The sequence below is a fragment of the Pipistrellus kuhlii genome, unplaced genomic scaffold, assembly GCF_014108245.1.
Source record: "Pipistrellus kuhlii isolate mPipKuh1 unplaced genomic scaffold, mPipKuh1.p scaffold_m20_p_11, whole genome shotgun sequence".
Taxonomy (NCBI): Eukaryota; Metazoa; Chordata; class Mammalia; order Chiroptera; family Vespertilionidae; genus Pipistrellus; species Pipistrellus kuhlii.
Genome location: NW_023425416.1, coordinates 32,113,272 through 32,126,447, shown reverse-complemented (window position 1 = coordinate 32,126,447; position 13,176 = coordinate 32,113,272). Strand labels below are relative to the sequence as shown.

At 36.1% G+C, this 13,176-nt stretch overlaps 1 protein-coding gene across 6 annotated transcripts in view; it reads left to right on the top strand.

The window, feature by feature from the left end:
• Positions 1 to 13,176, top strand: part of TBC1D5 (TBC1 domain family member 5) — a 368,525-nt gene that overhangs the window by 294,441 nt on the left and 60,908 nt on the right. For all 6 annotated transcript variants that reach the window (XM_036431572.2, XM_036431570.2, XM_036431571.2 and 3 more), the window contains one exon: positions 6,291 to 6,376. In XM_036431572.2, coding sequence (XP_036287465.1) covers positions 6,291 to 6,376 — 86 coding nt within the window. The remainder of the gene's footprint in view (positions 1 to 6,290; positions 6,377 to 13,176) is intronic.

Below are 13,176 nucleotides of genomic sequence, written 5' to 3'. Positions count from 1 at the left end.
GGGAGAGTTTTGCTCTCCCGCTCAGCGCACTGGTGCCGCGGCATTTCTGCACTTGGATGCATTCAGGTTACTATCTCGTTCCCGTTACAGCGTATTAAACTAACTCCTCTTCCATGGCGGAGGCTTGCCCACCTGTCTCCCCTAAAACACCTGCAACATATGTTTGCATAACCCTGCAATGCTTTGCCTTTGGGGTCCTGAGAAATTCCCCCAGAGCTTTTTGCTTATAAACAGCTGAGCAATTCGTTTTTCTAATGACGGTTGCTTTCCCCCAGCGTTGAGGCAATAACATATTCACTAAAATAAGAGTCTCATTTTTCATCAGAGAGAAACGTTTGACGTGTTTTTACCCTGCCGTTTCGCCTTCTGAGCCATATTTTTTCCTCTTTCCTAATCTGGCATGCTAAAAATTAAGGGTTGGTAGCAAAATATTAGGGGAAAGAAAACTGAGTAATTCTTCATTTGTCAAATATTTTCTTTCCTTCATGCCAAACATACAAAATGTTGTAAATCTAAATCAATATTTTCTATTAAGTGCTACAGGAACTGTATCATTTTAATTTAATGTAAGAATCGTGACCAATAAACTATAAAAATGATAATAATTTGGACATATTGCAGAAAATCACTTTAATTATTGTAATCACATGAGCTGGCAAGCAAATGTGCAGTAACGGCATAGTATGGCTTTACAATTTCTTAAAAATTTCTAAATGTATATACTCAAAAATAACACAGCCTTTCTTCCATATGAGATCCAGTGTATATGATATACATTTAAAAAGCAAAACACACAGGAAAATATGATATATTTTTGAGTATATACATTTGAAAATATGATATATTTTCCTGTGTGTTTTGCTTTTTAAATGTATTGTTTAGAAGAGTCTATCCTAAATTTAAGAATGATTATCAGAGATATGAAATATCATTTTCTCTTCCTGTTATAGGTTTTAAGTAATTAAACTGTCAAATCTGCTCTCAAAATAAAAGTCTGTTTTTCAGTGCTTGGTGGTATCAGAAGGTAATCGTAGCTTCCATCTTATTCATTTGCATCCAGTGCCCAGCACTGTGCTGTACACTTAGCGTTCATTGTCTCATTTCATCCTCACTGCGGTTTTGCATATGAGGAAACTGGAGATGAGAGAATGACTGGCTCCTCTCAGTGGCTCATCAGCTAGTAGTGGGTGGAGCAGAGATCTGAGCTGGAGGCTCACAGACTCTGGATCCCCTGCCTCCCGGAGGCCCCAGGCATCATGGGCCTTTAAAGCAGATGGGCTAGCTATGTTTACCTAATCTCTTTGTTTAACATATAACTTTAACTCTCCTTTAACTCCTTCTGGCACATTCATAAATCAGAACCGGGATCACTGGAATTGCTTTTCTTTGGCTCTTTTCCGTTCTACCTACGTGTATACATAGCCAGCCCTTGAATGGGTCCATGCTGTTCAGAAGAGAATGAATACTTTAGATTAACTTCCTTCTGTGGTTCCATATGACGATTCAAAAGGAGGCAGTCATCTACAAGGGAGGGTGAGGAGTTAGGGGATCAATCTGGAAAGTATTGTTTGTAATGCCCTTTGTTGCATGTGTTTGGTTTCACCAGGCTTAGAACAAGGAAAATTGCACGCACCATCTTGTATTGATAGTTAATTGTACTAGTAGAATTGTGTAGTTAGTGTGGGTTAGCATTTAAATATTTGTGTGCTACTACAACAAACTGAGTTTGAGCTTAAAATACTGAAATAGAACCAGAGGAGACGGGGAGGAGATTTGCAAGGGGAGGGGATTATGTGCTCTCTACAGACTTACAGTGCAGCGTAGAGCAGAGAGGAGTTATCCACCATCAAAAGTCACACCCAGCAAGGAACAGAGTGTGTGTTTTACCTGAAATGACAGTAAGGTGCAAGCTTACTATCATAGTATAGACTAGAAGTGAAGAACGTTAACTGTATCAGCGAGACTAGATAGCTGTCAATTAGTTTTATCCCTTACATTGAATGCTGTCATTTCAGTACTACTTGTAAATTGATTTTGTGATCCTGCCAAATTAACAAAAGTGTTTTAGAAATTCGGAAGTACAGCATGAGCTTTGTTTTGTTTTTCCATATAGTTCCCTCTAGGACACTTGTTTCCAGCACTCTCTATAAGTCATTTTGTCCACAAAGCTTTAAGATGCTTCCTAAAAATGCAGCCTGTCTATGCTATGAGTGGAAATTTCAGCATTCTTATTATATTACGTTAAAATAAAATGCTGAAAACACAGCTTCAAGGAGAGCTCCTCCACCAGCTTGTTAACAGAGAAGAATGGAATGGTACTTGGGAAGTTAACCAGCTGCAATCTTGTAGATTCATTTCCAGTCAATCTTGTAAGAAAGGCATGGTAAGCCAAGGTAGACTGGGTTTGTGATTTCATTCTTCATGTATGGTTACATGAAGACTTCCCAGATCATGAGGCATAATTTGTATTCCTCTGTGCACAGGCCTAAGATAGGATTACCATTTTGCCATCTTCCTATCAAAGAAAAATTCACTGAAACAAAAGGATTTTTTAAATGTACATTGGTTTGAAAAAGCTTATAATAGTTGAAATCATGACTGTGTGAAAACGGGTTTTAATTAAGTATGGATTGTTCCAATTCAGGCAAAGGCATAATATTAAAGTTCTCGATATCACATGTTCTGCACAGTGAGAAGTTCTGCAGTCTGCTCTTACATACAGAGTTGCACCAGGGGGGTAAGGTGGGCCAGGGGAGGAGGGTTGCAAGCTGATCAGCAGACTTCCAGTGCAGAGTAGAGCAGTAGCTCCTATATTTTAGAGGAGATTCTAGGTCTTTAAAAATTAAAAGCCAGAACTGTTGTAGTTCTATAAAATCCTCTTTGGAAAATATCCTTCAAAATAAGAAAAACAGATTTCTCTTTACTTTTGTAATAGTTTCAGCTGCATAAAGTTAGAATTCTGCTTATTTAATCTCATTCCCCTAAGGCTGTGGTCGGCAAACTGTGGCTCTTTGGCCCCTTGAGTATGGCTCTTCCACAAAATACCACGGCCAGGGCGAGTCCATTTTGAAGAAGTGGAGTTAGAAGTTTAAGTTTAAAAAATTTGGCTCTCCAAAGAAATTTCAATCATTGTACTGTTGATATTTGGCTCTGTTGAATAATGAGTTTGTGGACCACTGCTAAGGAAACCATTTTATTTTGGTACATAGGAGCTGTGTGAGAATATATTGTTCTAAGATTTTCTGCCCTAACCAGTTTGGCTCAGTGGCTAGAGCGTCGGCCGGGGACTGAAGGGTCCAGGGTTCAATTCCAGTCAAGGGCATGTATCCTGGTTACGGGCACATCCCAGGGGGAGTGCAGGAGGCAGCTGGTCGATGTTTCTCTCTCATCAATATTTCTGGCTCTCTATCCTCCTCCCTTCCTCTCAGTAAAAAAACAATAAAATATATTTTTAAAAAGTTTTCTGACTTTCTAAGACCTTATTTAGAAGAGATTAAGCTAATTTAATTAAAAGAGAAGAACTATAGGTATGCTGAAGTACTGTCAGTACTGAATATTAATGTCAAAACTATTTGTGCATTTTTTATTTGTGTCTCTATACATATATTGATTTTGATAGTCACACATTGGTTTACACATGTCAGTCATTTAGTCTGTCTTGTCCATCATAAGCCACAAACCACATGTAAAATGAGCTCTTGAAGCGTGACGAGTTCAAGTTGAAATGTGCTATAAGTATAAAATATACAATGAATTTCAAAGACTGCAAAAAAAAAATCTGAAATGGCTCAATAATTTTTATAATGATCACATGTTAAAATGACAATATTTTAGATATACTCAATTAAATAAAACATATTGTTATATTTAAATTAACTCGTTTCTTTTTTCTCTTTTTAATGTGGTTGCTAGGAAATTTTAAGTATGAAGTTTGTGTTCTGACCTGAATTGTCTTTCTGTTGGGCAGTGCTCGCCTAGACCATCTATCTGTCTGCATTCGCAATGCCTTAGTAACGGCATCATCAGCTCATCTCAGACAGTAAACCCTATTGAGTACTTAACTGGAACCTCTGATTTTATTTTCTTACATTTCAGATGCTGTTTTTCAACATCCTCTTTTGATTTCTTTTTTTTTTTTAAGTCCCAATATAGTGGTACTTTAAACTGCCTCTTCCTTTGATACTCGTAATTCTCCCAGGAATTTAAATAGGCCTCTGTGAAAGCAATACTTGAGCCTCACTCATGTGTTCAAGTTAGATCATTATTCCTAATAATGGCTTTAAGTGCTTAGATAGATCAGCACTTCGGTCTTGAATTGCTTGTCATTTCTTATAAAGATGTTTCAAGAAATTGCTCTGTGCAGTCCCCCCTTTCATTGTTTTCTAGCAAAAAGTAACACAATCCTTTGTTGGTTTATTGGAAGTCAGAGAAGAAAAGTCTTTTATATTAGTCATAACAAAATGTATTTCCAGGTACTGAGCATAAAGAACAAAATTAGTCATGAGTGATGGTCCTGCAGAAGTTAATTTTTGAAATAAGTCGTGAATGCACTAACAATCTGCCGGTAACTTCAGCCTCTATTTTATTTTCCCATTATGTTGGGTCCAGGTTGTCATCAAAAGCTACGGCAAGGAAACCTATGTGATTCCTTGAGAGAGAGAAGTTGCAGTGTTAGACTTAGTAATGGTATGGTAGCCATGGAAGCATCCGTTATCTTCATCAAGGCAATTCAGATTTGATTATTTTAGAACTGTGAGCTGAATACCAAACCAGTGGCGTAGGAGCTGGAGCTAAATCAAGGGATTGTCGTTTTTGTTAGATGATTAGGGCTGACTTGGAGGAGCTATGAAAGGGTTGAGCTGTGCAAATATTCTCTTTTCAGCAGAAAAAGAAAAGGTCCATCATGGCCATTAAGATGCAGCTTGTTAGCTTGATGAATTTCAAACTGTTTAACCTTAGCAATTACATACCCCCACCTACATGCAAGTATCAGTGCCTCAGGATTTTGTCTCCAAGGATTGGTACCAAAACATACTGGTAATTTTTTATTAAGATAAAATGCAATCTTTTTATGCCTAGATAAATATCTTAAAGGACAAGGCATGTTCTGGTTCAAATCCTAAGTATTGACTTGAATTATATGCTCGTGAACATTGGAAAACATTTATTTATAAGGTTTTTTTTTTTAATTTTAAATAAAAAAATATGTGATTTAACATTTTAGAGATGGTATTTATTTAAGTAATACTTCATTAACAAGTTACATTTTTATAAATTAGATGAATTTTTAATAAAAATTAAACTTCTTTAATTTTGTGCCTATGAGGAACTGGATACACTTAAATAATAAACATATTAAATTAATAGCAAAATATTTAGTCATATCCTATTTATGATTGAGGGACATTTCTATAGTGATTATAAATAATATTAAATATCAGAAAGGACAGTGTATTGCTTCTTTTATATAATTGTATGCTTTTTGGTCAATTTGCCTTTGTATTGTGATGATACTCTGCTAATATTTCCACTATGTGGGTACTTATTAAACTCGTATATAAGAATAGATGACATAGAAATTGCTAACTTTAAAAGAATTGCTGGATTCTTGAAATAGTTTATTCATTTTAGGAGAAGAAAGACTCGGTGTGCCATCTAGTGGGCAAATTTAGTATTCTGGGCATCAAAAAATGAAGATCTTCCTCTAAAATGCAGCTTTCTTGACACTTTGTATCTCTTGGTTCATTAGCATAGATTGTGTTCATGTTAAATTTCATATAATTTTTCAGTTTTGTTGTAATTTTGTCTTATTGTGTTTTGGAAAGTCATAAAAAATCTGACAGGAATAAATTTATGTGAACTATGAGACAAGTAAAGAAAAATATATCAGCCTTGGTCGGTGTGGCTAAATTGATTGGAGTGTTGTCCCATACACCAAAAGGTGTGGGTTCAATCCCTGGTCAGGGCGCATGGGAGAAGCAGCTGATGGATGTTTCTTTCACCTCTCTTTCTCTCCCCCTTCTTCTCTCTAAAAAAAATTAATTAAAAAGGCTTTTAAAAGAAAAATATATTAAAACAATTTTAGTCTTTAGTCAGAACTAAGATCAGTTAAGGCAAAAGTTCAACAATAAAAGCAAGACCCAAGTATACTAATTATTAAACTTCACTATTGTATGTATTTTTTCCAGAAAGAATATAAAAACAACAACTTTATCCTTTTATATGCTAATGTACAATTTAAGCAGCTATATATCGATACATTTTAATTTATTCTTTTTTTTTTCCTATAGAGAAATCCAAGACCAGTAACTTACCAGTTCCATCCAAATTTAGATTATTACAAAGCACGGGGAGCAGACCTTATGAATAAAAGCCGGTAAGCCCTCTTTCTCTGATTAAAGTCTTAAGTCACAAAGGTATTCTCAGAGATCATCAAGAAATATTGCACATTTGCTGAAAATAATTTTCCAGTTTGGGGCATCTCAATGGTTAATGCATATAATGAATCTTGTTAAATAAATGATCCAAGTTTTTAATCCGAGTTTCTTTAAAGGCATAAGAAAATAATATACATTGATATCAGTGGTGAGATGAAAAATTAAATATGAGAGTGCTTGTTTCAGTTTGACGGTATAAGGCAACTTCATTTTTCTAACACTAATAAACCTAAATAAAGTGTGCCTACTTGCATAATCTTTTTCTAGATCCTTGCTGTTGATTGAAAAGAGGCAGTTCTATAATATATTTTTAAATTATTTCAGTAACAAAATTAAAATTGATTTTCCCAACTGTCTTTGGAACTACACAATAAGCTTATAAATGCATCTTGTGTGTGCATTCGTGATTACATACATAGAAATTTTAAGGGTCACTGTAGGAATTAAAAAACATTAAAATCCTACTTTTAAAAGAAATTAACATTGGCATAAAGGGTTGATGAACAGTTTTGTTCTTTCATAATACTGTACTCAGATGTCTCAAGGGTTAACTTGTCAAACCAGAAACATCTCAAATTAGAATATAATTTCAAAGTTTACTCTAGGAGACTGAAGTGTTAGTAATGATAAATGCTGCCAAGTTGTCCCCATTTTCTTCCTGGAGCACTTTGCCTGTGTGCTAGCATTTCTTCAGAAGGCCTCCAACAGCGTAAATATACACCATGTAGGACACACACACAGCGTGTTCTCCTCTTACTGGGAAAGTTGAAAAGAAGACATAATTCCTGCCACATATAAACTCATGAGGTGATGACAAGAAGTTTACAAGGAAGTGGCTAAATTTAACATTGTATTTTGAACCCTGTGTTAGTGTAATGCTACTTTTAAATTACCCATGCTTGATTTTGACGTACAATGTAATTATGAGACCAGTTTTATAGCCCATGAGGCTTCTCTGAAGCCCTTTTCTGAATGTTCATTTCATCTGACTCTTATTTTGCCAATAAAAGGCTTTGTTTCTTTTATTTAACAAATGTTTAATGAGTTCCACACTCTCATTATGGTAGGCATTGGAGATATGCAGTGAGCAAACCTGTCAAAAACCTCTGTCCTCAAGTATCTTATAGTCTGGTCACTTGTATTCCCTTTTGTTATGTTATGTCCAGTATTTAGTTTTATTATGTTTAAAAGAACTATATAGCTCCACTGGTGTGGCTCAATGGTTGACATCAACCTATGAACCAGGAAGTCACAGTTCGATTCCCTGTCAGGGCACATGCCCAGGTTGTGGGTTCGATCCCCAACTTCCCTACTGAAATATAAGCCCCTTCTTACCACTTAATGGCACCTAGGGCACTGCCTAAAATTGGGAAGGTACTTAACGTATTTGTTGTATGTATACATGTATTCTCGTTTTACATTTTTCAACAGGTACTTTTCTTTTCAAAAAGGAAATGGATTGTGCCCTTTCTTTTCTTTCTTTCATGTTTTATCTTTCTTTTATTAGCTTTTTGTCCCTGCATTTTTCTTCTGAAGAATGTTGGTTTTGTTTGATTTATTTCCTTGTGAGCACATTGAGATTCTTATACAGAGCATATTATTATGACAATTGGAAGGAAGGTTTTTCATTATCTCTGTTATAATTTCAAAGCTTAAAATTGAAATTGAACCAAATAAAGCATACTATGTGAAGAAGACATCACAGACCAGTGAGCAAGGGAAGAGTTCATGAGAGGTGCTGGTAAACCTGATAAGTCTTTTAAGAAGGTATCAACTTGTAACCTTACCACATACTAAAGTAAATAACAAATAAGTCAATATGCACTCAAAATACAACCTTAAAAGTAATAGAAGCCACAAAGGGAATGACTAGTGGACTTTACGTACAATTAGTTTTAAGTAAATATGTGACAAATAAACTGAGTCCAATGCAAACAGAAAATTGGGAAAATATTTGTATTGGAAGTAACTGGCAAACTATAATATCATCTATATCCTAATGTATAAAAACCCAGGTCTGTAACATCCACAACAACCAGAGGCTCAACCAATGGGAAGTCAGTGCCAGGAGCCTGGACCCAGCACTGACTGCTGAGGGGGCTGCAGATCAGGCCCAGAGAGAAGCCTGGGGAGAGAGAAGCAGGGTCTGATCCATTGCCTTTATGGCAGCTGTTGATCAGCACTTGCCTCTCTCTTTAGCTCTGGGCCTGGCCAGCAGCCTCATCTCTCTCTCTAGCCTCTGCTGGAGCTGCTGATCAGGCCTGTTTTTAGGCCCAGAGATGCTGACTGGCATAGAAACAGACCAATCAGAACCAAATCTGCGTGAAGTGCAAGGAGCCAATGGCTGCCTAGGAGGCGGAGCTTTTGACACTGACTAGCATAGAAACCAACCAATCAGAACCTAATCTGGGTTAACTGCGAAGGCAGAACCTAAGGTGGCGTCTGAGGAGAGGTTTTAAGGGCAACAGCTGTTTGGTATAAGGTGTAAGGAAGTGGTTCAATTTTTTAATGACCGGTTTGGCAGTATAGTGCATATGGCTTTCTATCAGTCCAGATATAGGGATTATGTATTTTTGTCTGCCAAGAGCATCTCCTCCTGATGAAAAAGGCTCCCCCCCAATTTTCAATGAGACAAGCCCTAATGATCCAACCTCCTACCTTCTCTCCAACCCCATTTGCTACCACCGCTCTTCCCTGTTGCTCATTGCCTGCAGCCACACAGGCCCACTTACTATTCCTCAAGCAGGCAAACATCTCCCACTTTGGGAGCTTTGAGCTTGCTTTTCCCTGTGTTTGGATTCCCCTTCCCACCCTGTCCTCCACCACTACCATCACCCTATCTCCTTCAAGAATCCACATGGCACATGCACTCAGTCTCTGTTCAAATGTCATCTCTGCACAAAACCTCCCTTTGACTACTCTAAGATAATGGCCCTCTTTCCTCTGTCCCTTTGCTTTCTTACTATTCTTGTTTTTATATTTTTATAGCACAAAATGGTATTTTTAGCTTTTAAAAAGAGTATTGGGTTTTAGGTTTTTTTTATTATTATTCTTTTTTTTTGCACTAAAATATAAACTCTGTTTATCTTATTAACTGTTATAGTACCTAAAATAGTTTCTAGAATATTGTAGGCACTCTATAAAAATAGAATTACAAACAGCAAATAAACATGTAAAAGGCTGTCCAAACTCAAAATTAGTCAAATAAATGAAAATTAAAATACTAATAAAGTACCACTTCCACCTTTCAAATTAGCAAATTAAAAATAGTTAAGCCAGAGATGATTAAGTCCTAGAGACCTACTGTGTAGAAATATTTAATAATACTATATTATATACCTAAAATTCCCTGAGAGGATGGATCTTATTTTAAGTGTTATCACACACACACAAAAAAAAAAAAAATTTTAAAGATGAAATAAAGAGGGTGGGAAGAATTTCTAGGTGTAACTGATATGTTTGTGGTATAGATTGTGGTGATGGTTTTGCAGATGTCAAGCTTACTCAATAAAGTGGAGTGAATGAATGAATGAATGAATGAATAAACGAATTAGCAAGTTAACATTGATGAATATGCAGGGATACCCTTAGTCACCACTTGAGAGAGTGTAAATTGAGACCTACTTGATAATCTTGCCCAAGAAATCTTTCAATTCTATATGTAGCCTTTATTCCCTGGAAGTTTATCAGAGGTCCTTTAACCATAATTAACCTTGCAACTATTTTCTTAATTGTTTAGAATCTCATAAAAAGTAGTGAGGGGTTGTCACTGAGTAGCAAGATGGGAGTGGGAATGGTCTAGAGGAGAAATATCTACTCATGGGGTATTGCCCTCAGTGATCTGTAAATAGAGAGTAGACAAGAGAGAAGGAAGACACCTGGAAAATAGGGAGCTAATACCTACTCCGACTATGGCGATGGGATTTCTATTGCTGTTGTTTATCCAAATAAGGGAGGAGGAGGCAAAGATGACATGTGATTTCATGGATAAGAATATCCCTAGAAATCAAGAAGCTTGATTTCTCTGCTTTACCATGGACTGATGTAATTACGTCTTTGAAAGCAAGTGCATAGGTATTTTACTGGTAGATTCTCCATTACATATGTGGGTAATATTCGCTGTGCTCTGATTTTACTTACTTGCAAATTTCTTTTAAAAATTGGAATTGGCATTTTCCTATTCATTCAACTTTAGATCTTAGAATCACAATTTAATACTCAAAGTCTTGTTCCAATTTTGTCCTTAAATAACCAGGAAGTGCTGCTATAAAAATGTAAGTGCATTTAACTTGTGACCAGTCTTTCAGAAAGACTCATGTAATTTTTTAGGAGTCTGTGACTACTAAAATGCCCAATTAAATAGTTATAGAACAGAATTTGATAGCTTTTAAATACTGCAATCTCAAATTAAGATTAGAATCCCATACCTTCTTTATTCCAGAACATTCATGGATTTTCTGTTTTGAAAATGACAAAACACAATTTGTCAAAATACGTAATTCTTTCTGCTCGGCAGGGGTGATGAAGGAATGGCACCTGAGCTATTGGTAGTGCCTCACAAGTATGTGCCACTTTCTCTGGCTGTGCCTTTTAACCGGCTCCACGACAGCCGGTGTTTTCCTTGTTGGCCTCTGCATGGGATCTGAGAGGAAGCGAGGCTCCAGGGAAGGAAGATTCTAACAAGGAGTGTTCCCTGGGCTCTGGAGATGTACCTCACTTTCCTCAGCCGGGCTCCACGTGACTCAGGACTGGTGGCATCCAGCCCTGAACTCCTGTGGCTACTAGTACTTCTCCATCTGCTCAGCTTTGGAGTTCTCTTCTCAGGGCCTGGCCTAAGGAGAATGTCTGGAGAAAGTGCAGGATCCCAGAAACACAAGGACTCTTCCAACAATTACTATCTCATTCTAAAATATGAGCTCTGTGAGAGCAGGAACCACACTGCTTCATTGATATTTCCTCAGTTCCTAGCACACACAACAAAGCCACTCATCATGAAATGAATCAACACATTTTAGCTTCACATGTAGAATAACTTATATTAATGTCAGAGTCTAGGCGTAGCACAATACCTGGCATTGTTTATAGTATTCAGTAAATACTTAGTTGAATGACTGTATAAATATAGTTTTGAAAATCTAAAAGGCATTCTAAAATTTTCTTGGACAATTTCCATTTTATATGGTCTGACCATTTTATATGGTCAACAAGATTTTTTAAATTAAGTTCTATTATATTTACTTACATAATGACTGCCTTTTTTTTTTTCAGGAATATTGTATTGCTAAAATACGGTAAAGAAGTAATATGCTAATAATATTCCCAAAGCCATCAAGCCAGGAAGTTTATGGTTATCAGTATTAGTAGTTACCAGTATTAATATTAATTATTAGTAGTTAATTAGCTAACCAGAATTTCAAAGAACACTGCTTTTTTATATAAATGTAATTTTGTAATATTTTTATCAAATAACTAAGAGTTTGTACTATAAACATATCTATGGCTGAAGTGCTCTCTCTGTTTTATTAAAGAGAGTTGGTAACACTATCTCCTATCCAGTCCAGAGTAAAGAGATCTTTCCCTTTCTTATAAATATATAATTTGTATACAATACATAGATCCTAAGTGTTCAGTCTGATTGATTTTGACAGTTGTGTATACCCATGGAACCACAACCAAACAATATATCAGGGGTGAGTGTTTCTTTCAGCCAAGAGTTCTTTTGTGTTCTTTTACAGTAGATTCCATCCCGCCATCTGAGGCAACCACTTTCTGATTTCTATTACCATGTATTAGTTTTGCCTTTTCTTGAGCTTCACATAAATGAAGCCATACAATATGCATGCACCCTTTCATGTCTTACCTTTTTTTTTTCTTTTCTTTTTTTCTCAGCATAATGTTTTTATAGTTCATCCATATTGTTGTTTATATTACTAGTTCCTTTCTTTAGATTGTAGAGTTGCAGTTCATTATATGAATATACCACAAGTTGTTTATCTAGTCTCTTGCTGTTAGATATTGGGTTATTTCCAGATTTGGGATACTATAAAAAAGGCTGCTATGAACATTCTGGAACAGGTTAGTTGTCCTCTCCAACTAACTGTTAAGATATACATGGTATTCCCAAAAATGTATATACAGTTTGAATAATTATTAATTCCAGTGGGTTAAATCTGAAAAGAAAAATCGATGGAGCTATCAGAAAAAGAGTATATAGTATACATTTTGGGGGTTACCCTGTATAATGATTCTCAAAGTGAACAAAGAGAGATGAAGAGAGCAAAACTACCCAACAGGTGGACATCTCTGAATGATATCCTCTTCCATTCTGATGTGCTCCCCTAGGTTAGAGAATCCCTAACCCCCTAAACACTCTGCTATGATGAACCACAGTTACTGATCGGAGAGAGTAAAAGCTTAGATACATTGGGTCAGAAATAAATTAGTTGAAAACTACCAGTGTAGAACTAGAAACCTCAATATTTATTTCTATAGATATATCTTGGAGAGTTTATTCAATGATTTTATATACCATGATTAATGCATCATTATCATTTGTTATATTAGTAACTAGTGTAATAAATTGTGTTCAGACCCAATTAGGTAAACCCCACAGACTAGCTTATATCCACCCACTCGTCAGGGCCAATCTTTTTATCCCTAACAAGCATGGCTGCTTTTGCTTCACATCACATTGACAAAAATTTACTTGCCACATGGAAAATAATCCTAGTCTATTTCA